The sequence below is a fragment of the Orbicella franksi genome, chromosome 2 (genome assembly GCF_964199315.1).
Source record: "Orbicella franksi chromosome 2, jaOrbFran1.1, whole genome shotgun sequence".
Lineage (NCBI taxonomy): Eukaryota > Metazoa > Cnidaria > Anthozoa > Scleractinia > Merulinidae > Orbicella > Orbicella franksi.
The window spans coordinates 38,194,948-38,218,637 of NC_138146.1; the positions used below are offsets into that span (position 1 = coordinate 38,194,948).

The 23,690-nt window shown below is 37.0% G+C and overlaps 1 protein-coding gene across 2 annotated transcripts in view; it reads left to right on the forward strand.

Moving 5' to 3' along the window:
- The first annotated feature begins 6,612 nt into the window (after positions 1 to 6,612).
- LOC145479764 (MAM and LDL-receptor class A domain-containing protein 1-like) overlaps positions 6,613 to 23,690 on the forward strand; it is a 43,383-nt gene continuing 26,305 nt past the window's right edge. Inside the window, exons 1-21 of one of the 2 annotated variants that reach the window (XM_081458210.1) lie at positions 6,613 to 6,665; positions 7,660 to 7,794; positions 8,271 to 8,512; positions 9,218 to 9,305; positions 9,913 to 10,047; positions 10,525 to 10,766; positions 11,148 to 11,235; positions 11,844 to 11,978; positions 12,445 to 12,686; positions 13,069 to 13,156; positions 13,764 to 13,898; positions 14,365 to 14,606; positions 14,989 to 15,076; positions 15,682 to 15,816; positions 16,291 to 16,532; positions 17,449 to 17,536; positions 18,663 to 18,797; positions 19,342 to 19,583; positions 20,078 to 20,165; positions 20,759 to 20,893; positions 21,440 to 21,681. In XM_081458210.1, coding sequence (XP_081314336.1) covers positions 6,620 to 6,665; positions 7,660 to 7,794; positions 8,271 to 8,512; positions 9,218 to 9,305; positions 9,913 to 10,047; positions 10,525 to 10,766; positions 11,148 to 11,235; positions 11,844 to 11,978; positions 12,445 to 12,686; positions 13,069 to 13,156; positions 13,764 to 13,898; positions 14,365 to 14,606; positions 14,989 to 15,076; positions 15,682 to 15,816; positions 16,291 to 16,532; positions 17,449 to 17,536; positions 18,663 to 18,797; positions 19,342 to 19,583; positions 20,078 to 20,165; positions 20,759 to 20,893; positions 21,440 to 21,681 — 3,213 coding nt within the window. In that variant the 5' untranslated portion in view covers positions 6,613 to 6,619. The remainder of the gene's footprint in view (positions 6,666 to 7,659; positions 7,795 to 8,270; positions 8,513 to 9,217; positions 9,306 to 9,912; positions 10,048 to 10,524; positions 10,767 to 11,147; positions 11,236 to 11,843; positions 11,979 to 12,444; positions 12,687 to 13,068; positions 13,157 to 13,763; positions 13,899 to 14,364; positions 14,607 to 14,988; positions 15,077 to 15,681; positions 15,817 to 16,290; positions 16,533 to 17,448; positions 17,537 to 18,662; positions 18,798 to 19,341; positions 19,584 to 20,077; positions 20,166 to 20,758; positions 20,894 to 21,439; positions 21,682 to 23,690) is intronic. The other variant, XM_081458211.1, reaches the window with a different exon arrangement.

Sequence of the window (23,690 nt, forward strand, 5' to 3'; positions counted from 1 at the left end):
GAAGCGACGGTCAGCTTGCTCGTCCCTTTCAAAGTTTTCATCGAAATTTACCGTGATAATCGTAATTTATTGCTTATAAGCTTAACTTAATACCAGTTATTTGCCAATATCATCAAATAAAGTTCAGTAAATTATTATTTGTGTTCCAGTTAAACTTCCTCGTCAATAAAAACAAAATGTCAAAGTCGTTATCAGGGAATAACGCCAAAATGGGCAGTTTTCGCTATCCATCAGTATGATAATAAAAAACTTATAATAGTCTTTTCTCTAGCAAGTTAAATGGCAATTTGGACGCATTTTATTTTTGTCGTTCCGCTATAAAATCAATATGCAATGTTTTCACTTGTATAATAATTTCCAATCAGTAATGGTACGAGAAATGACATACACCCTTTTTCATGAGAATATTGTTTTTTCCGGCCGAGGCAGAATATTTTTATTTTTCTGGCTGTTTTAGTAAGAAAATATTCTTGTGAATATTTTCCGATTATAGCGTATGACATATCTGTTTACCAATGTATTTGGTGTCTGGATGGTGTTTAAGTAATTTTGGAGTCAGTCTCCAGGTATTTTAAGACTTAAAGCCTGATGTCACGCACATAACGTGTTGCCGGAATATTAATAGCATCGAACATAATGCTAATGCTGTTTTTTGTTGCTTTCTGGCCAGTTTTGCCGTTTAGAGAAATGAAGAATTTTATACGTTCAAGTTAGATACATATAATTGTACTGTATTTACAAATTTTTAACACACAAAATTATATTCTCTGCCTTGGGTTTATTCTTAAAATGTCCTTAAAATAAATAAAATAAATAAAGAGAGTAGGGGATTGCCGCTTTTTTCGCGCACCCTTTCGTTACAACACATCGAATTTAGTGAGTCCACGTTGATCCACCATTACAGACCCAACATTTCTTTTCTTCATACCTGTCTCAGAGACTCATAGCATTCAGTGAATGGGCCGTTACGTCTCAAACTTGAAAAGCAACATTTTGCATCGAATATAGAATTTCCTGGCGCTCAAATTATAAAGTTTGTTGAATCGGAGAACTTTTAGTGAAGCTGAAATTAAAACGATTTTCCACCATTGTAAAAATCCTCCCTTGCGACATTTTTAGAACCAGAGCAAAGCAGAGCGGGTAAGAAAATGCTAAATAAACGAACTCTCACGCTTTCGGACATAACTTTCAAAGATAACATATTTGTGCGAAAGTTAACCCACAGAAACGGTCAATGACATGGATTTAATTACAGTGGAGTGTTGTTGAAGGACTAAAAGTTCTACATCACCACGGATTCTCAGGTCTGTATTTTGGTTGCTGTGAACGTCTAGCTCGTTGAATAAGACTCGCCTTCATTAAAACATTAATCGGTCTAGATCTCTAAGCAAACAACATTGACAGTGCCGAAACACGGGCGCAAATACAATATTTACTTTCCTAATCGATGTTCACTTAAGCTAGTCACGGAACTGTTCTGTAATGTTCCTATTAAAGGTTTTCTAAAGCCTACGTTGGGTGTGAAAACCCTTTCTCTGATACAACACACCAGGTAAGAAGCCTTGGTATGGTCGAGCCAGGGAAACCAACTGAAATAATTGAATTTTATTTTAAGATATTATTAATGCAAATTTAATGTCCCCTTTTGTATTTTCTTAGCTGTTTCTGACTTTAATTTGTAAAGGAAAAGCAATCGTTTCCTTTAACTGTTGATTGAATCCGATTCGTGATCATGAAGATAAGACGAGAGTTGTTTGTATAGGTGCGTGAAAATGTGTGCCAATGCTACACGTAACACCTCAATCACGAAAGACCGTGTTTGACCACGTTTCCAAACACTGAGAGGAGAGTTGAAAACACTTCGCCCAGCATAGTATTTTTGACGACCTTCGAGGTGTTTGGAAATGTGGTCAAACACTGCTTGTACCGTTTGGTATATATTATCAATCGAAACTAAGGCTAAGGAGAAAGCGGAGGAACAAAAGCGTAAAAATATATGTTAATTAATTTCAGATACCCCAACAGGGTCACGGTCATGGATGTAGCAAATTAAATCTGTCCATTAAAACACTGAGCCGAAGGAGATCGACTGAAAGTAAAACAGTGATATTTATTACATTCTAAATTAATGTAGGCCATAAAAGAACCATCTTCATTTACCTTTAGATATTTTCTTGCCATCGACAAACTGTAGCGAGCTTAATTTAAAAATTGCTGCTTGAATTGTGGTGTTCAAATTTACAAGTAAAAAACATTGCCAAGTCTAAGACTTTGAAATTGCGGATTTTCATCTGAAAATAATTTAGTTCATAAAAATTATATCTGGAATATTTAAGAATATATACAATTACCGAAAATGGCGCAAAATATACAGTAGAACTGGTAAATTCAGCTGGCATCGTCAAAACACGAACCCATTCCATTTTGCATGTTCAGCAGATTACGAACTACTCTTGATAATGCATTTTTCTAAACTTCCACTTCAGTGAAGGTAGCACCCTCTAATATAACTACAACAAAACGCCATTTTGTCTGGAAGTTTCAACAGAAGTTTTTGATCGTTTTCAGTTTCAAAATATCTTTAATAAAGTTTTTATTTTATTTACAAAGAACTTCTAAACAACAAAGCGTAACCCAAGTATATAGCACAACGCACTTATTTAGCCTTTGCTGTTATTTGGCAAAGGTTTCATTCAGTGTAAATATGATTTAACCGGTTCAGTTCTTTATGCTTTGGCTCTGTTTGCACTTTTTGCATTTTGGCTATGTTCTGTAATAAAACAAACGCTGCAGCGAGCACGTCTAAGCTTCTTTTGGGCTGCTCCAAGAGCTCTCTTATGCACCATTTGCCAATCAAAGTGGCTATGAGCCACTCAAATGTTCGTCTGTAAACAGTGACGATTTCGGTGCCACTGACTTGAGGTTTCAATCCGTACGTTAAGTTAAATTTTAATTCTACTGGCAAAACGCAACGTTTAGAGGATACACGAGGAGATGTAACACCGTTGAAAACATTCATGAAGTTATTGGTGATCCTCGTCCGAGACAATTAATTAAAGTACGACTTCTTGTCCGATCAGGGGGGGGAGGGGGGTTCTGCATGCTTGGATGGCTTAGCAATTTCGTATACCCCATGTTGTAATAAGTTTTTTTTTCTCTTGTTTTCCTTCCCTTTCCAAGGCGATATTAGTGACTACTGAACTTCCAGTCTTGTGTAATTAATGTCTTTTTTTCTATTTATCAACTATTTTGTTCAACTCACTTCGCAATGTCCATATTCATCTTTGAAGTATTTATTTACAATACTGTATAAATAATAGCGAAACGCGTCGTTCGAATTCTCCTCAATTCTCTTGTGTGTTGATCTCTCCATCGAGTACGCAAGTCGGGTCTACAAGTGCCCACGGGATCCTTTCTTGAACAGTGGCTAGTAATCGAACCCATTCCGTTTTAAGTGGTATGTTTTAGGAGTCTTATGAAGCTTGAGTAATGCCCACATTAGTCTTCTTTAAGAGTCGAATTCAAATTTTCCGACGAGCATCCCTGACCTCCTCATATGGGAGTTCCCCCCAAGGATTCCAAATGTCCAACAGGAAGTGACCCAATGAAGGAGTGAAGGAGTGAAATCGTCCCACTACTACAAGCCGGAAAATATAAATATTTTCCAAGTTAAGAAGGAGGTGGTTTTCTTCAATAGGAGGTAAGTGCACGGCTTTTCGCACACTCAAAAGTGTCTTTTTTAACTCAATATATAGTACTTGCTCGCTGTTTACGATTTTTTATAAATATAATGAAAGTTAGACATTGATTCTTCGATAGGACTCCTTAACTAACGCCCGTTATAACTGAGATTGCTAAGCTTAAGTACAACGTGGACCGATATAATGTTCAGCTCATTTGTAAATTGTTAGGTAAATACGGACGTCTTAGTTTCCTACTTTTAAGCCTTTTTTTTATCTTTATTACTTTTGCACGCTTCATTAATTATTTGAATCTCTTCTTTTCCTGTACAAGTATATTCTCCAGTTATATGCATGCACTTTCTCGTTGTCAAAGTAAGACTTCCTCGTAAGTTGACTTCTATATGAATAAAAGATATATTTTGACCTATTGCACTAAGTTAATAACTCGGGCTTCCGTAGGAAATCCTGACTCATAAAATATAATGCAAGTCGTTTTCTGTTGGTAGCCAAAGGGGGATCATGGTCCCAAGCGTTCCTAGCGTAGAGCGTGAAAACGGCGGATGTGACAACTTGCTTAATGTTTGGTTGCTCTTCGCCAACAACGTAATGTATAGAATGCCGTGTTTTGTGAAGAACGTTTGGGTAAAATTTGTGCGTTCATCTCACAAACAAAGATGTCGATCGTTTTCGGAACGGGTCGCTCCACGAATTATATCGCTCAAACGCCTGCCAAATGCGCAATTCTCGCGAGATAACAAATGAGCCATGCACGAATTCAGACTACGAAAACACTGAAAACTATATGATGCTGAGTCGAACGCCTGAGATGTTGAAAAAATCAAGAATCGTCGTAAACAAAACTCAGGACAGTTCAGAGATTTATTGTGTTCAACAAGTTTACTTGTAAAATACGATTTGATATTGCGGTGCGGAGCCCGAGTAAAATGCTCATAGAGCGTCTAGTTATAAAGATAAAATCTCACGCGAGTAAACATTCTCAGTTTCGAACTAGCTACAAAGCTCTGATTCAGTGCTGTAAGAGTTGACTGTCCGATTAGCATGTGTAAAAATATATAGATCGATTTAGGTTAGCGTTAAATCGGAGCTCCACATTCAAAATACATTGATTCATGCACATTCCAAGCCTATAGACGATATTCTTCTACAGGTGCTCAATTGGAATAAACTAGACTTGCTAAAACTGGAATCTCAATTCCTCCGGCTTATTTTACGCGACAACAGTGGTTCAAAGGCAACATAAACACGGCGCCGTTTGATGGGATCGTTTGTATTCAAAATGCCAAAGAGGAAGACATTTTTGCCTTGGTGCACGCACAACGTACCGAGTTGCTATCTTTGTGCCATTTTTCCAGCCCATCAGCTTTTATCTGCTCGTTCACTTGTTGAGAACTAAAAGCCAAAGAATACATAAATATCCCCAGAGGAAGGGGAAAATAGTTTTGGCTACATCCAGTGCTGGATCTTAAATCCTATTATAATAGAGTTTCCATATAACGCGCACTCTGACTGGCTGAAACAGCGTGCTTTATCAGAGAACAGAGCATGGGTTGGCTTTCAAATTTTTGCTTCGGAATTTTGACAAATTTGACCCAAATTAAACATCCTCTGTGACTCAGACAAACGCAGTGGAAACAAGCTATTTGTCTGCAATGAATATGGCTCACAGAGACCATTGTTAGCAACAGTAGTGTTAAAACTGTACTAAAATAACAAGTTTTGCTAGATTCCCGCCGACAAAATACGTAGCGAAATAAACAAATTCTCAACCTAAACAGTGCTTCGATAAAAGACATTATATTTGTTACGAAGGCAGAAATTATACTTGTTATTCAAACTCTTTAGCGACGATATGGAACTAAATTTATTCTCCAAAACAATTACTGTATAAAAAATAATAACAATTTTATTCTCTGAAAATTTTACGGAAATCATGACTGAAAATACTCACCGTATGCATCGGAGGTCTAAATGAACAAACAAGGCCACGACATTGACTGCACAGCTGCTTGCACAATTAGACAAAAATGAATTATCGCACGGATTGAATTTAATTGAATATAAAGTTCTACTAATATTTCCCCAGCTGTTGCTATGGTTCCTTAAACCTAATTAAATGCTTGCTCTTTAGTTTTGACCAAAATAGGTTCGTTCAAAATAATCCAGTTTTAGCAAACATCTTAGCCTGACAAAAGTCCAATGCTTGAAGTAGGGGTTGGATTATTCAGAATGATGTTCACGTTGCCGAAAGTTTAGCAAAAGAAACTCGCAGCTAAACTCGACGGAAATTCTGCAGCTAAAATGAAACTGCACACGTCGCACGCTTTGTTATTAAACTCCCTTTTTACTTTAATGGCCTAATGGATCTCGAGGAGTTGCCATCTAAACGTCTGCTTTTTGCCTTGTTTTAACCCACGCCTCATCGGTTAACTGGTTTTTGGAAAGTAAACAGTTTGGTTCAAAAATTCTCCACTTACGTATAGGATTTTAGTAACCAGCAAGCCTCTTCATAATTTCCCTTATTGGCCCCTATAGAAACTGCTTTTTCTGATATCGATTAAAACTTCTGGTCCCTTCGTCATCTTTAAATTAGTTGCTCAACATTATAAAAGGAAGATATCATTATTTCTTTGGTTCAAACAAAGTCTCTTTACCTGGTGTAGGGAATCACCCCTAAAATAAATATATAATTAATTGAGACAATTATGGAGTTTACCAAAGTTATTGATTTTAAAGAACATTTCCGTGAGATGGTAGCATATGTGCACCTCCATTAGGATTGAAATATTTGAGTGGAAGTTCCCGCAAGGTCATATTTGTTATTTGTTAATGGACAGAGTCTTATTTCTCAAGCCTGCGTGGGCATAAATATGGCCCTGAAACAAGGAACCTTTTCATTCATCTTTGATTGTCTCAAGATGATATTGCTGGTTTTGCTGCTGCCGCTAGGAAGCGTTGTAACGGGTGAGGGAATTGCACGCTCTTATTATTAGAGTATATCGTTGAAAAATTGGAGCTGGGTTTGATCCCACTCATTGATTCGAACACATCGCACAATCCTCGTAAATTAAGTACCGTAAAATACTGATCATGTTTCCCTGACTTAGTTTTGTTTGTTTGGTTCTTTCAGAGATAGTGAGCTCTTTCCTAGAGTTGGCTTGTTTTCGATCGGGTTGATATTCAGTAGGGCGGATCATACCATAATTATAATGATTGGAAGTCCAAGAACTCAGCTTTTAACAAGGCGCTCCGAGGGCTAAGAAAGGCCTTTCTAAGAAATTGCTACATCATTACTGGTTTGGTCCTTGTATTATAGAAATGTGGAGTATGCCAACTGCCAGCGATACAGTTCTGCTGTGACACAATATAATGAAACCATTCATCAGTCCAAGCCTAAAGATCAATTGATCTACTATATTCAATTTATATTTATGAAAATGAAATTATATGACGGATACGAAAGTACATGGATTTTCTCAAGGCCAAATTTCAGACCTCATTCGATCGAACAAGAAAAGCTTCAGCAGTTTACAACATAAAGAGGACGAATGTAGGCCATCATAACCTGATGCAACCTTCAAAGCATTTTACTAGATCTTAATGACGACAGTCATTTCTGTGGAGGTTGAGCGTGGCGCAGTGGTTAAGACGACGGTCTTGAATCTAAAGGTCGCAGGCTAATATCTCGTGCTGACCACTAGCTGCTGTTGTTCTTGAGACTCTCAGCCGTGCTTGTATATTCCTCCAAACAGCTGGGGTTGTTATCCACAATTTTGTTCATTTATTTGATTTGATTCATTGTTTGTTTCATTTGGCCGAAAAAAGTAAAGACGTGGTCGATCAATTTATAAGATTGATTTATAAGATATTTATTTATTAGATCTTAAATGCGAACACCGAGTCGCCTTTGCTTCTGATCAAAACTGTGGATTACCGCCATTTTTTTTTTAATTTTCAGCCTTTAAATGCAACTTCGATACATCCATGTGCGGATTTGCTCAGGATAGCAATGATAAGTTTGACTGGACACGACGTAAAGGAAGTACTCCGTCTAGAGCTACGGGACCATCCGTTGACCACACTACTGGAAATGGTATGAAAAGGTTTCCTTGATTGCATCTTCTTCCTTTACTTCTTTTAAATAAACGAGAGTGATGTCATTTATTGTAACGGGGGAGTTTTATACCCAAAGGAGAGGATCTAAAACTGAATCGATCGAGGTTATAAAAATACCGTTTTAACAAAGGTCATGTAATTTTAGATCGTAAATAAGGTAGGATAGTCTTTCAAACTCAACAGAGTTCAAAAAGCTTCTTTCTCATTGGTAATATAACAATAAGTGATTGAAGTTGACACATTGGGTTTGCAGCAACACAAAAATTGAACAAGAAATTCCAGTCCTTTACTACCTACATACTTTAATTGTAACAGGTTAAGCGTTGACTACTTGACTTAATCAGTATAGATATGCATTTGGCACGAGTGCACAACTGAAGGGCATAAAAGGCTAATTGCCTTCATCACGTTTAAATGAAGTTGTAAATAATTCCCCTTTGCCTATCCCTACAGGATACTACATGTACATTGAAACATCAAGCCCTCGACAGCAAGGTGACAATGCCAAACTAAACAGCCCCAAGCTGCAATTCAGCGGGAGCATGTGTCTGCAGTTCTACTACCACATGTATGGTGCGGACATTGCGACGCTAAATGTCATAATTAATGGGAACAACGTGTTCACCGCAAGTGGGAATAAAGGTAACAAGTGGCTAGGAGCGGCTATTGATGTCAGTTTATCAGGACAACATGCGGTAAGATATATTATCATGCCTTTTGGAGGGTTCATCGTTTATTCCAATTGTAACGACTTTACGTTGTATTTTTTGGTACTCGAGGTCAGCCACAGCACATGGTGCTTTTTCTTTGTTTTTGAGAACAACACATTCAAAAAATTCACTGTACGCTTTCGGGTAGTCAGAAAAGAGATAGTGAGTTCAATGTATAATTATATGAATTATTGTCATTTCATCAACTCCCATGCCATCCGTTACCCTAGCCAGATAAACGATTTTGATATTTTGTTAACTTTAATTGGCTATTGGCGTGCAATTGTTTAGTTAGCATCGTGCTCCAACTCAGATGCTTTTTGTTGTCATTTTAAATGCTTTTACTACATGGCTAGCTCCGCGAGCAGGCAGGATGAATCAAATCCTGCGCTGTGATTGGCTACCCGAGCGGACAAGATGGAGCTATCTTGTCCGCTCGGGACTACCCGCCGTGTCCCGCAAGAAAAATTTCCCCGAAAGCCATATAATAAATATGGGTTATTGACCAAGTGTGAGGTCAAGATGGCTGGATATTGGCCTCGTTCCTTTTTTGCGAGTTTATGGACCTCGACTCCATCTCGGTCCATAAACTCGCAAAAAAAGAACTTGGCCAATATCCAGCCATCTTGACCTCACGCTGGGTCAATAACCCATATATCTTCATCTCTTGATCTCTTGTAATGGTTGTAGGTTACATTTGAAGGAATACGGGGCAGTGATTACCAGGGTGACATCGCAATAGACGACTTTTTGTTGGAACAAGGGTCGTGTCCTTTAAGTGAGTAAATAAAAGTGCAACTGATATAGAGCCTTTCACAAAATGCTCTCAATTATATATTGTTATCTAAGTATTAATATTACGGTCTAGAAACTATTCTCGTTATTGAGTTGATAACTAAAAAGAATTTTCCTTCTCAATCGAGTTTAGTCAGGTTAATTTAAATGTATACAATATAATTTTTCCTTAGGCAACCATTGTTTTTAAAATGGTCTATACAAGAAACTGATTGATGCATAAAATTGCTGACACTTTTACGTTAGATTCATGATCCAAGGGGCAAAGCAATTTAGAGTTGAGTGAATTGAAACATGCATGTGGCATGGATACTTCTGCTATATCCATGAATGCATTTTAAAGGTCACTTGAGGGTAAATCACTTCAGGAGATCATTCCACCCGAATTAAAATGAATCGGAAGGGGCCATTTTGTTTATCCTTTATCCCTTTGAAAATAATGTATTCGAGTTTGTAAATATCAAGTTTTAATTGCTCTTTTAATTGAACAAAATAATTAGTAACATAAATTAGTTTAACAGGGTCAGTGATTTATATATGGCGTACATTACCGTTTTGTCAGTAAATAATCATTTTTTTCTTATTTTTAGCCTTTGGTTGCAGCTTCGATACATCCATGTGCGGATTTGTTCAGGATAGCAATGATAAGTTTGACTGGACACGACGTAAAGGAAGTACTCCGTCTAGAGCTACGGGACCATCCGTTGACCACACTACTGGAAATGGTATGAAAAGGTTTCCTTGATTGCATCTTCTTCCTTTACTTCTTTTAAATAAACGAGAGTGATGTCATTTATTGTAACGGGGAAGTTTTATACCCAAAGGAGAGGATCTAAAACTGAATCGATTGAGGTTATAGAAATACCGTTTTAACAAAGGTCATGTAATTTTAGATCATAAATAAGGTAGGATAATCTTTCAAACTCAACAGAGTTCAAAAAGCTTCTTTCTCATTGGTAATATAACAATAAGTTATTGAAGTTGACACATTGGGTTTGCAGCAAAACGAAAATTGAAGAAGAAATTCCAGTCCTTTACTACCTACATATTTTAATTGTAACAAATTAAGCGTTGACTACTTGACTTAATCAGTATAGATATGCATTTGGCACGAGTGCACAACTGAAGGGCATGAAAGGCTAAATAATCTACATCACGTTTTAATGAAGTTGTAAATAATTCCCCTTTGCCTATCCCTACAGGATACTACATGTACATTGAAACATCAAGCCCTCGACAGCAAGGTGACAATGCAAAACTAAACAGCCCCAAGCTGCAATTCAGCGGGAGCATGTGTCTGAAGTTCTACTACCATATGTATGGTGCAGACATTGCGACGCTAAATGTCATAATTAATGGGAACAACGTGTTCAGCGCAAGTGGGAATAAAGGCAACAAGTGGCTAGGAGCGGCTATTGATGTCAGTTTATCAGGAAAGCATGCGGTAAGAGATATCATCATTCGTTTTGGAGGGTGCATCGTTTATTCCAATTGTAACGACTTTGCGTCGTCTTTTATGGTACTCGAGGTCAGCGACAGCACATGGTGCTTTTTCTTTGTTTTTGAGAACAACACATTCAAAAAATTCACCGTACGCTTTCGGGTAGTCAGAAAAGAGATAGTGAGTTCAATGTATAATAATATGAATTATTGTCATTTCATCAACTCCCATGCCATCCGTTACCCTAGCCAGATAAACGATTGTGATATTTTGTTAACTTTAATTGGCTATTGGCGTGCAATTGTTTAGTTAGCATCGTGCTCCTACTCAGATATTTTTGTTGTCACTTTAAATGCTTATCTTGATCTCTTATAATGGTTGAAGGTTACATTTGAAGGAATACGGGGCAGTGATTACCAGGGTGACATCGCAATAGACGACTTTTTGTTGGAACAAGGGTCGTGTCCTTCAAGTGAGTAACTAAAAGTGCAACTGATATAGAGCCTTTCACAAAATGCTCTCAATTATATATTGTTATCTAAGTATTAATATTACGGTCTAGAAACTATTCTCGTTATTGAGTTGATAACTAAAAAGAATTTTCCTTCTCAATCGAATTTAGTCAGGTTAATTTAAATGTATACAATATAATTTTTCCTTAGGCAACCATTGTTTTTAAAATGGTCTATACAAGAAACTGATTGATGCATAAAATTGCTGACACTTTTACGTTAGATTCATGATCCAAGGGGCAAAGCAATTTAGAGTTGAGTGAATTGAAACATGCATGTGGCATGGATACTTCTGCTATATCCATGAATGAATTTTAAAGGTCACCTGAGAGTAAATCAGTGCGGGAGATCTTTCCACCCGAATTAAAATGAATCAAAACGGGCCATTTTTTTTTATCTTTTATCCCCTTGAATGTAATGTATCTGCGTTTGTAAATATCAAGTTCAGATCGCCCTTTTAATTAAACCAAATAATTAGCAACAAAAATTAGTTCAACAGGGTTAGTGATTTATATATGGCGTACATTACCGTTTTGTCATTAAATAATTATTTTTTTCATATTTTTAGCCTTTGTTTGTAGCTTCGATACATCCATGTGCGGATTTGTTCAGAATAGCAATGATAAGTTTGACTGGACACGACGTAAAGGAAGTACTCCGTCTAGAGCTACGGGACCATCCGTTGACCACACTACTGGAAATGGTATGAAAAGGCTCCTTGATTGCATCTTCTTCCTTTACTTTTTTTTGACAAAAGAGAGTGATGTCATTTATTGTAACGGGGAAGTTTTTTACCCAAAGGAGAGGATCTAAAACTGAATCGATTGAGGTTATAGAAATACCGTTATAACAAACGTCATGTGATTTTAGATCATAAATAAGGTAGGATAATCGTTCAAACTCAATAGAGTTCAAAAAGCTTCTTTCTCATTGGTAATATAACAATAAGTTATTGAAGTTGACACAATGGGTTTGCAGCAACACAAAAATTGAAGAAAAATTCCAGTCCTTTGCTTCCTACATACTTTAATTGTAACAAGTTAAGCGTTGACTTAATCAGTATAGCTATGCATTGGCACGAGTGCACAACTGAAGGGCATAAAAGGCTAAATAGCCTTCATCACCTTTGAATGAAGTTGTAAATAATTCCCCTTTGCCTATCTCTACAGGATACTACATGTACATTGAAACATCAAGTCCTCGACAGCAAGGTGACAATGCAAAACTAAACAGCCCCAGGCTGCAATTCAGCGGGAGCATGTGTCTGCAGTTCTACTACCATATGTATGGTGCAGACATTGCGACGCTAAATGTCATAATTAATGGGAACAACGTGTTCACCGCAAGTGGGAATAAAGGCAACAAGTGGCTAGGAGCGGCTATTGATGTCAGTTTATCAGGAAAGCATGCGGTAAGAGATATCATCATTCGTTTTGGAGGGTGCATCGTGTATTCCAATTGTAACGAGCTTTGCGTCGTCTTTTATGGTACTCGAGGTCAGCAACAGCACATGGTGCTTTTTCTTTGTTTTTGAGAACAACACATTCAAAAAATTCACTGTACGCTTTCGGGTAGTCAGGAAAGAGATAGTGAGTTCAATGTATAATAATATGAATTATTGTCATTTCATCAACTCCCATGCCATCCGTTACCCTAGCCAGATAAACGATTTTGATATTTTGTTAACTTTAATTGGCTATTGGCGTGCAATTGTTTAGTTAGCATCGTGCTCCTACTCAGATATTTTTGTTGTCACTTTAAATGCTTATCTTCATCTCTTGTAATGGTTGTAGGTTACATTTGAAGGAATACGGGGCAGTGATTACCAGGGTGACATCGCAATAGACGACGTTTTGTTGGAACAAGGGTCGTGTCCTTCAAGTGAGTAACTAAAAGTGCAACTGATATAGAGCCTTTCACAAAATGCTCTCAATTATATATTGTTATCTAAGTATTAATATTAGTCTAGAAACTATTCTCGTTATTGAGTTGATAACTAAAAAGAATTTTCCTTCTCAATCGAGTTTAGTCAGGTTAATTTAAATGTATACAATATAATTTTTCCTTAGGCAACCATTGTTTTTAAAATGGTCTATACAAGAAACGGATTGATGCATAAAATTGCTGACACTTTTGCGTTAGATTCATGATCCAAGGGGCAAAGCAATTTAGAGTTGAGTGAATTGAAACATGCATGTGGCATGAATACTTCTGCTATATCCATGAATGAATTTTAAAGGTCACCCGAGAGTAAATCAGTGCGGGAGATCTTTCCACCCGAATTAAAATGAATCAAAACGGGCCATTTTTTTTTTATCTTTTGTCCCCTTGAATGTAATGTATCTGCGTTTGTAAATATCAAGTTCAGATCGCCCTTTTAATTAAACCAAATAATTAGCAACAAAAATTAGTTCAACAGGGTTAGTGATTTATATATGGCGTACATTACCGTTTTGTCATTAAATAATTATTTTTTTCATATTTTTAGCCTTTGTTTGCAGCTTCGATACATCCATGTGCGGATTTGTTCAGAATAGCAATGATAAGTTTGACTGGACACGACGTAAAGGAAGTACTCCGTCTGGAGCCACGGGACCATCCGTTGACCACACTACTGGAAATGGTATGAAAAGGCTCCTTGATTGCATCTTCTTCCTTTACTTTTTTTTGAAAAAAGAGAGTGATATCATTTATTGTAACGGGGAAGTTTTTTACCCAAAGGAGAGGATCTAAAACTGAATCGATTGAGGTTATAGAAATACCGTTATAACAAACGTCATGTGATTTTAGATCATAAATAAGGTAGGATAATCGTTCAAACTCAATAGAGTTCAAAAAGGTTCTTTCTCATTGGTAATATAACAATAAGTGATTGAAGTTGACACATTGGGTTTGCAGCAACACAAAAATTGAAGAAAAATTCCAGTCCTTTACTTCCTACATACTTTAATTGTAACAAGTTAAGCGTTGACTTAATCAGTATAGCTATGCATTGGCACGAGTGCACGACTGAAGGGCATAAAAGGCTAAATAGCCTTCATCACCTTTGAATGAAGTTGTAAATAATTCCCCTTTGCCTATCCCTACAGGATACTACATGTACATTGAAACATCAAGTCCTCGACAGCAAGGTGACAATGCAAAACTAAACAGCCCCAAGCTGCAATTCAGCGGGAGCATGTGTCTGCAGTTCTACTACCATATGTATGGTGCAGACATTGCGACGCTAAATGTCATAATTAATGGGAACAACGTGTTCAGCGCAAGTGGGAATAAAGGCAACAAGTGGCTAGGAGCGGCTATTGATGTCAGTTTATCAGGAAAGCATGCGGTAAGAGATATCATCATTCGTTTTGTGGGGTGCATCGTGTATTCCAATTGTAACGAGCTTTGCGTCGTCTTTTATGGTACTCGAGGTCAGCAACAGCACATGGTGCTTTTTCTTTGTTTTTGAGAACAACACATTCAAAAAATTCACCGTACGCTTTCGGGTAGTCAGAAAAGAGATAGTGAGTTCAATGTATAATTATATGAATTATTGTCATTTCATCAACTCCCATGCCATCCGTTACCCTAGCCAGATAAACGATTGTGATATTTTGTTAACTTTAATTGGCTATTGGCGTGCAATTGTTTAGTTAGCATCGTGCTCCTACTCAGATATTTTTGTTGTCACTTTAAATGCTTATCTTCATCTCTTGTAATGGTTGTAGGTTACATTTGAAGGAATACGGGGCAGTGATTACCAGGGTGACATCGCAATAGACGACTTTTTGTTGGAACAAGGGTCTTGTCCTTCAAGTGAGTAGATAAAAGGGCAACTGGGATAGAGCCTTTCACAAAATGCTCTCAATTACAGATCGGTATCTAAGTATTAATATTAGTCTAGAGACTATTCTTGTTATTGAGTTGACAGTTAAAAGGAATTTTTCTTTCTCAAACGAGTTTAGTGCAGCTAATTTAAATGTATACATTATAACTTTTCCTTAGGCAACCATCATTTTTAATATGGTCTATAAAAGAAACTGATTGATGCATGAAATTGCTGACACTTTTGCGTTAGATTCATGATCCAAGAGGCAAAGCAATTTAGAGTTGAGTGAATTGAAACATGCATGTGGCATGGATACTTCTGTTATATGCATGAATGAATTTTAAAGGTCACCTGAGGGTAAATCAGTTCAGGAGATCTTTCCACCCGAATTAAAATGAATCAAAACGGGCCATTTGTTCATCCTTTATCTCTTTGAATATAATGTATTCGAATTTGTAAATATCAAGTTTTAATCGCTCTTTTAATTGAACAAAGTAATTAGTAACATAAATTAGTTCAACAGGGTCAGTGATTTATATATGGCGTACAGTACCGTTTTGTCATTAAATAATTATTTTTTTCATATTTTTAGCCTTTGGTTGCAGCTTCGATACATCCATGTGCGGATTTGTTCAGGATAGCAATGATAAGTTTGACTGGACACGACGTAAAGGAAGTACTCCGTCTGGAGCCACGGGACCATCCGTTGACCACACTACTGGAAATGGTATGAAAAGGTTCCTTGATTACATCTTCTTCGTTTACTTCTTTTAAAAGAAGAGAGTGATGTCACTTATTGTAACGGGGAAATTTTATACCCAAAGGAGAGGATCTAAAACTGAATCGATTGAGGTTATAGAAATATTGTTATAACAACGGTCGTGTGATTTTAGATCATAAATAAGGTAGGATAATCTTTCAAACTCAATAGAGTTCAAAAAGCTTCTTTCTCATTGGTAATATAACAATAAGTTATTGAAGTTGACACATTGAGTTTGCAGCAACACGAAAATTGAAGAAGAAATTCCAGTCTTTTACTACCTACATACCTTAATTGTAACAAATTAAGCGTTGACTACTTGACTCAATGAGTATAGATATGCATTGGCACGACTGCACAACTGAAGGGCATAAAAGGCTAAATAGCCTTCATCGCGTTTAAATGAAGTTGTAAATAATTCCCCTTTGCCTATCCCTACAGGATACTATATGTACATTGAAACATCAAGTCCTCGACAGCAAGGTGACAATGCAAAACTAAACAGCCCCAAGCTGCAATTCAGCGGGAGCATGTGTCTGAAGTTCTACTACCATATGTATGGTGCAGACATTGCGACGCTAAATGTCATAATTAATGGGAACAACGTGTTCAGCGTAAGTGGGAATAAAGGCAACAAGTGGCTAGGAGCGGCTATTGACGTCAGTTTATCAGGAAAGCATGCGGTAAGAGATATTATCATGCCTTTTGGTGGGTGCATCGTTTATTTCAATTGTAACAACCTTGCGTCGTCTTTTATGGTACTCGAGGTCAGCGACAGCACATGGTGCTTTTTCTTTGTTTATGAGAACGATACATTTGCATAATCATAGCAATACTTACATGCACGACTCAAGCCTGTATGTCGTTAGATTATACCTACAATTTACATTCGTTTGCAACGTTATTTACTATGAAATTTTGCTAGTTGTAAAACTAAACATTTTTTTCAGGTCTTACGTTTATGTACCTCCGTTTAGATAAATAATAAACAATTAGTGGATGAGGTTTTTGTGATATCCAGAATAATCAAGGTCTCGGTGCGGGTTATCGGCCGAAGCCGAAGGGTGAGGCTGATAACCCCCTTACCGAGACCTTGATTATTCTGGATATCACAAAAACCTCATCCAATAATTGTTTCAATAAACACTGAACGGAAAAAAATGGAATTCATGTTTTTGCTTCTTCACTGTCGGGAAGTAACACAAAGCGCGCGAATTTGACAAGATTACTCTTCGAATTCATGCACGGCGGTCATACATGACATGACTACCCTTAACCTTAAGTGTCCTTGACATAATTATTGTATAATCTGCAGTTAAGACGTCACAGGCGCTGATTTCGAAAATTCACTGTACACTTTCGGCCAGTCGGAAAACAGATAGTGAGTTGAATGTATAATAATATGAATTATTGTCATTTCATCAAGTCAACTCCCATGGCATCCGTTACCCTAGCCGGATAAACTATTTTCATATTTTGTTTACTTTAATTGGTTATTAGCGTGCAATTGTTTAGCTAGCATCGGGCTCCTACTCAGATGTTTTTTGTTGTCACTTTAAATGCTTATCTTCATCTCTTCATCTCTTGTAATGGTTGTAGGTTACATTTGAAGGAATACGGGGCAGTGATTACCAGGGTGACATCGCAATAGACGACTTTTTGTTGGAACCAGGGTCTTGTCCTTCAAGTGAGTAAATAAAAGTGCAACTGATATAGAGCCTTTCACAAAATGCTCTCAATTATAGATTGTTATCTAATAGCGGAGCTCCGGCGGCCCCAAGGGCCGCCAAGCGGAGCCCCATACTCATATAGGAAAGAAAAAGAAACCCATGAGTTGTTTTTCTCATGGTTATCATGGCTAGCGGTATTGCTCGTGGGCGCGAGCGCACGACGGCGACGACGGCGACAGAGTTGCCCAACATGGTGGCCATACTCCAAATAATAGGTTGACAGACATGCAGCCTTGGTTTACCGAGTACTTGCTTAATATTGGACATCCATGTTATGATCAATTGACACCTCTCAAAACAAGGTATCTGCTGACCAAGTGCTGGTTATCGATTGGATCTATGTTTTTTGCTGTTTTGTTTTGTGTAGAGGGTGATTATTAAAACTCAAAACAGAAGGCCAAACAATATACAGAAAACCTCACCGCAAAGTTACAAAACTTAAATCAAAATTCTACCTTTTTCTGGGTTAGCTTAATCGGGCTTTGAACAACCCGGCCCAGAAGCTACGCTTTTAGGCTGGCCTCAATCTATGTATAAGATTTTTATCTCAGTATTAATATTAGTCTAGAGACTATTCTCGTTATTAAGCATGAGTTCATAGTTAAAACAAAATTTCCTTCTCTAACGCGTTTAGTCAGAGTATATTAACTGTATACAGTATCATTTTTTACTAGGCAACCAGTTTTTTAAAATGGTCTGTACAAGATGCATAAAATTGCTGATACTTTTGTGTTTGAAACATGATCCGAGGGGCAAAGCACTTCAGAGTTGAGTGAATTGAAACATGCATGTGGCATGAATACTTCTGCTATATCCATAAATGCATTTTAAAGATCACCTGAGAGTAAATCAGTTCGGGAGATCTTTCTACCCGAGTTAAAATGAATCAAAACGGGCCATTTGTTCATCTTTTATCCCTTTGAATATAATGTATCCGCGTTCGTAAATATCAAGTTTTAATCGCCCTTTCAATTGAACAAAATAATTAGCAACAAAAATTAGTTCAACAGCGTCAGTGATTTATATATAGCGTACATTACCCTTTTGCAATTGTCATGAAATAATTTTTTTTCTTATCTTTAGCCTTTGGTTGCAACTTCGATACATCCATGTGCGGATTTGCTCAGGATAGCAATGATAAGTTTGACTGGACACGACATCAGGGAAGCACTTCGTCTAGTGGCACTGGACCATCCTCTGACCACACCACTGGAAATGGTATGAAAAGGTTTCCTTGATTGCATTTTCTTCCTATACTTTTTGTGAAACTGGAAAGTGATCTTATTTATTCTTACAGTGAAATTTTATACCAAAAGGAGAGGATATAAAAATGAATAGATTAAAGTTATAGAAATAATGTTTTAACAAAGGTCATTTAGTTTTACATCATAAATAAGGTGGGATGGTCTTTTAAGTGTAATAGAGTTTAAAACTGGTTCTTTATCATTAGTAATATAAACACTACAATTTATGCTAGGTGGCAAATTTGGTACACAGCAACACGAAAATGGTAGAAGAAATACTAATTTTCTACCTAGATTGTCGAATTGTGAGTAGTTGAGTGTTGACTACTTGCCTTAGACAATATACATATGCAATGGCATGACTGCACAACTGAAGGGTATGAAAGGCTAATTTGTTAATCCGACTCAGTACGTTTTTCTGAGTGTATGAAAATTAAAATCTAGTCAGGAAGGGCCCCTGGAAAAGTCTTGACTGTTTAATGAAATCGAAGATAATTCCCTCTTGCCTACCTCTACAGGATACTACATGTACATTGAAACATCAAGCCCTCGACAGCAAGGTGACAATGCAAAACTAACCAGCCCCAAGCTGCAATTCACCGGGAGCATGTGTCTGCAGTTCTACTACCACATGTATGGTACAGACATTGCGAAGCTAAATGTCATAATTAATGGGAACAACGTGTTCACCGCAAGTGGGAATAAAGGCAACAAGTGGCTGAGAGCGGCGATTGATGTCAGTTTATCAGGAAGGCGTGCGGTAAGAGATATTATCATGCCTTTTGGAGGGTGCATCGTTTATTCCAATTGTAACGACTTTGCATCGTTTTTAATGGTACTCCAAATATGCCACAACACATGGTGCTTTTCCTTTGTTTTTGAGAACAATACATTTATTTAATCATAGTAATACCTACCTGCATGACTCAAGCGTATATGTCATTAAATTATACCTCCAATTTACATTCCTTGGCAACGTTATTTACTATAAAACACATTTTCCCAGTTGTAAAACTAGATATTTTCGTTTTAGGTCTTACGTTTATGTACCTCCGTTTAGATAAATGATATGAATTACTGTCGTATTTCATCAACTCCCATGGCATCCGTTAGCCTAGTGGGATAAGTGATTTTCATATTTTGTTAACTTTAATTGGCTATTGGCGTGCAATTGTTTAGGTAGCATCGTGCTCCTACTCAGATATTTTTGTTGTCACTTTAAATGCTTATCTTGATCTCTTGCAATGGTTGTAGGTTACATTTGAAGGAATACGGGGCAGTGCTTACCAGGGTGACATCGCAATAGACGACTTTTTGTTGGAACCAGGGTCTTGTCCTTCAAGTGAGTAGATAAAACTGCAATGTAGAGCCTTTCTCAAAATGCTCTCAATTTTACATTCTTTTCTTAGTATTACAATTAGCCAAGAGACTATTCTCGGTATTGAGTTGATAATGCAAATTAATTTTCCTTCTCTAACAAGTTTAGTCAGATTAATTTAATTGTATACAATATAATTTTTTATTAGGCAACCAGTTTTTTAAAATGGTTAATACAAAAAACTGATTGATGCATAAAATTGCTGATACTTTTGTGTTTGAAACATGATCCTAGGGGCAAAGCAATTTAGAGTTGAATGAATTGAAACATGCATGTGGCATTGATACTTCTGCTATATCCATAAATGCCTTTTAAAGGTCACCTGAGAGGAAATCAGTTAGGGAGATTAAAATGAATTAAAATGAATCAAAACGGGCCATTTGTTCATCCTTTATCCCTTTGAATATAATGTATCCGCGTTCGCAAATATCAAGTTTTAATCGCCCTTTCAATTGAACAAAATAATTAGCAACAAAAATTAGTTCAACAGCGTCAGTGATTTATATATAGCGTACATTACCTTTTTCTTATGAAATAATTATTTTTCTTATTTTTAGCCTTTGGCTGCAACTTCGATACATCCATGTGCGGATTTGTTCAGGATGGCAATGATAGGTTTGACTGGACACGACATCAGGGAAGCACTTCGTCTAGTGGCACTGGACCATCCTCTGACCACACCACTGGAAATGGTATGAAAAGGTTTCCTTGATTGCGTCTTCTTCCTATCATTTTGGTGAAAGTGGAAAGTGATCTTATTTATTCTGCAGTGAAATTTTATACCAAAAGGAGAGGATATAAGAGTGAATAGATTAAAGTTATAGAAATAATGTTTTAACAAAGGTCATTTAGTTTTACATCATAAATGAGGTAGGATGATCTTTTAAGTTTAATAGAGTTTAAAACTGGTTCTTTATCATTAGTAATATAAACACTGTAATTTATGCTAGGTGGCAAATTTGGAATACAGCAACACAAAAATGGGAGGAGAAATACTAGTAATTTTCTACTTAGATTATCGAATTGTGAGTAGTTGAGTGTTGACTACTTGCCTTAATCAGTATAGATATGCAATGGCATGACTGCACAACTGAAGGGGATGAAAGGCTAATTCGTTAATCTGACTCAGCACGTTTTTCTGAGTATATGAAAATTAAAATCTGGTCTGGAAGGGCCCCTGAAAAAGTCTCGACTGTTTAATGAAATTGAAGATAATTCCCTCTTGCCTACCTCTACAGGATACTACATGTACATCGAAACATCAAGCCCTCGACAGCAAGGTGACAATGCAAAACTAAACAGCCCCAAGCTGCAATTCAGCGGGAGCATGTGTCTGCAGTTCTACTACCACATGTATGGTGCAGACATTGCGACGCTAAATGTCATAATTAATGGGAACAACGTGTTCACCGCAAGTGGGAACAAAGGCAACAAGTGGCTGAGAGCGGCTATTGATGTCAGTTTATCAGGAAAGCATGCGGTAAGACATATTATCATTCGTTTTGGAGGGTGCATCGTTTATTCCAATTGTAAGGACTTTGCGTCGTTTTTCATGGTACTCCAAATATGCCACAACACATGGTGCTTTTCCTTTGTTTTTGAGAACAATACATTTATTTAATCATAGCACTACCTACGTACATGCAAGACTTAAGCGTACATATCATTAAATTATAGCTACAATTTACATTCTTTTGCAACGTTATTTACTATAAAACACATTTTCCCAGTTGTAAAACTAGACATTTTTGTTTTAGGTCTTACGTTTATGTACCTCCGTTTAGATAAATAATATGAATTACTGTCGTATTCCATCAACTCCCATGGCATCCGTTAGCCTAGTGGGATAAGTGATTTTCATATTTTGTTAACTTTAATTGGCTATTGGCGTGCAATTGTTTAGGTAGCATCGTGCTCCTACTCAGATATTTTTGTTGTCACTTTAAATGCTTATCTTGATCTCTTGCAATGGTTGTAGGTTACGTTTGAAGGAATACGGGGCAGCAATTACCAGGGTGACATCGCAGTAGACGACTTTTTGTTGGAACCAGGGTCTTGTCCTTCAAGTGAGTAGATAAAACTGCAATGTAGAGCCTTTCTCAAAATGCTCAATTTTACATTCTTTCCTTAGTATTACAAATAACCTAGAGACTATTCTCGGTATTGAGTTGATAATACAAAAGTATTTTCTTTCTCTAACAAGTTTAGTCAGATTAATTTAACTGTATACAACATAATCTTTTATTAGGCAACCAGTTTTTTTAAAATGGTCTGTACAAGAAATTGATTGAAGCATAAAATTTCTGATACTTTTGTGTTTGAAACATGATCCGAGGGGCAAAGCACTTCAGAGTTGAGTGAATTGAAACATGCATGTGGCATGGTTATTTCTGCTATATCCATAAATGCATTTTAAAGATCACCTGAGAGTAAATCAGTTCGGGAGATCTTTCTACCCGAATTAAAATGAATGAAAACGGGCCATTTGTTCATCTTTTATCCCTTTGAATATAATGTATCCGCGTTCGTAAATATCAAGTTTTAATCGCCCTTTCAATTGAACAAAATAATTAGCAACAAAAATTAGTTCAACAGCGTCAGTGATTTATATATAGCGTACATTACCCTTTTGCAATTGTCATGAAATAATTTTTTTTCTTATCTTTAGCCTTTGGTTGCAACTTCGATACATCCATGTGCGGATTTGCTCAGGATAGCAATGATAAGTTTGACTGGACACGACATCAGGGAAGCACTTCGTCTAGTGGCACTGGACCATCCTCTGACCACACCACCGGAAATGGTATGAAAAGGTTTCCTGATTGCATTTTCTTCCTATACTTTTTGTGAAACTGGAAAGTGATCTTATTTATTCTTACAGTGAAATTTTATACCAAAAGGAGAGGATATAAAAATGAATAGATTAAAGTTATAGAAATAATGTTTTAACAAAGGTCATTTAGTTTTACATCATAAATGAGGTGGGATGGTCTTTTAAGTGTAATAGAGTTTAAAACTGGTTCTTTATCATTAGTAATATAAACACTACAATTTATGCTAGGTGGCACATTTGGTATACAGCAACACGAAAATGGTAGAAGAAATACTAATTTTCTACCTAGATTGCCGAATTGTGAGTAGTTGAGTGTTGACTACTTGCCTTAGACAATATACATATGCAATGGCATGACTGCACAACTGAAGGGTATGAAAGGCTAATTTGTTAATCCGACTCAGTAAGTTTTTCTGAGTGTATGAAAATTAAAATCTAGTCTGGAAGGGCTCCTGGAAAAGTCTTGACTGTTTAATGAAATCGAAGATAATTCCCTCTTGCCTACCTCTACAGGATACTACATGTACATTGAAACATCAAGCCCTCGACAGCAAGGTGACAATGCAAAACTAACCAGCCCCAAGCTGCAATTCACCGGGAGCATGTGTCTGCAGTTCTACTACCACATGTATGGTACAGACATTGCGAAGCTAAAT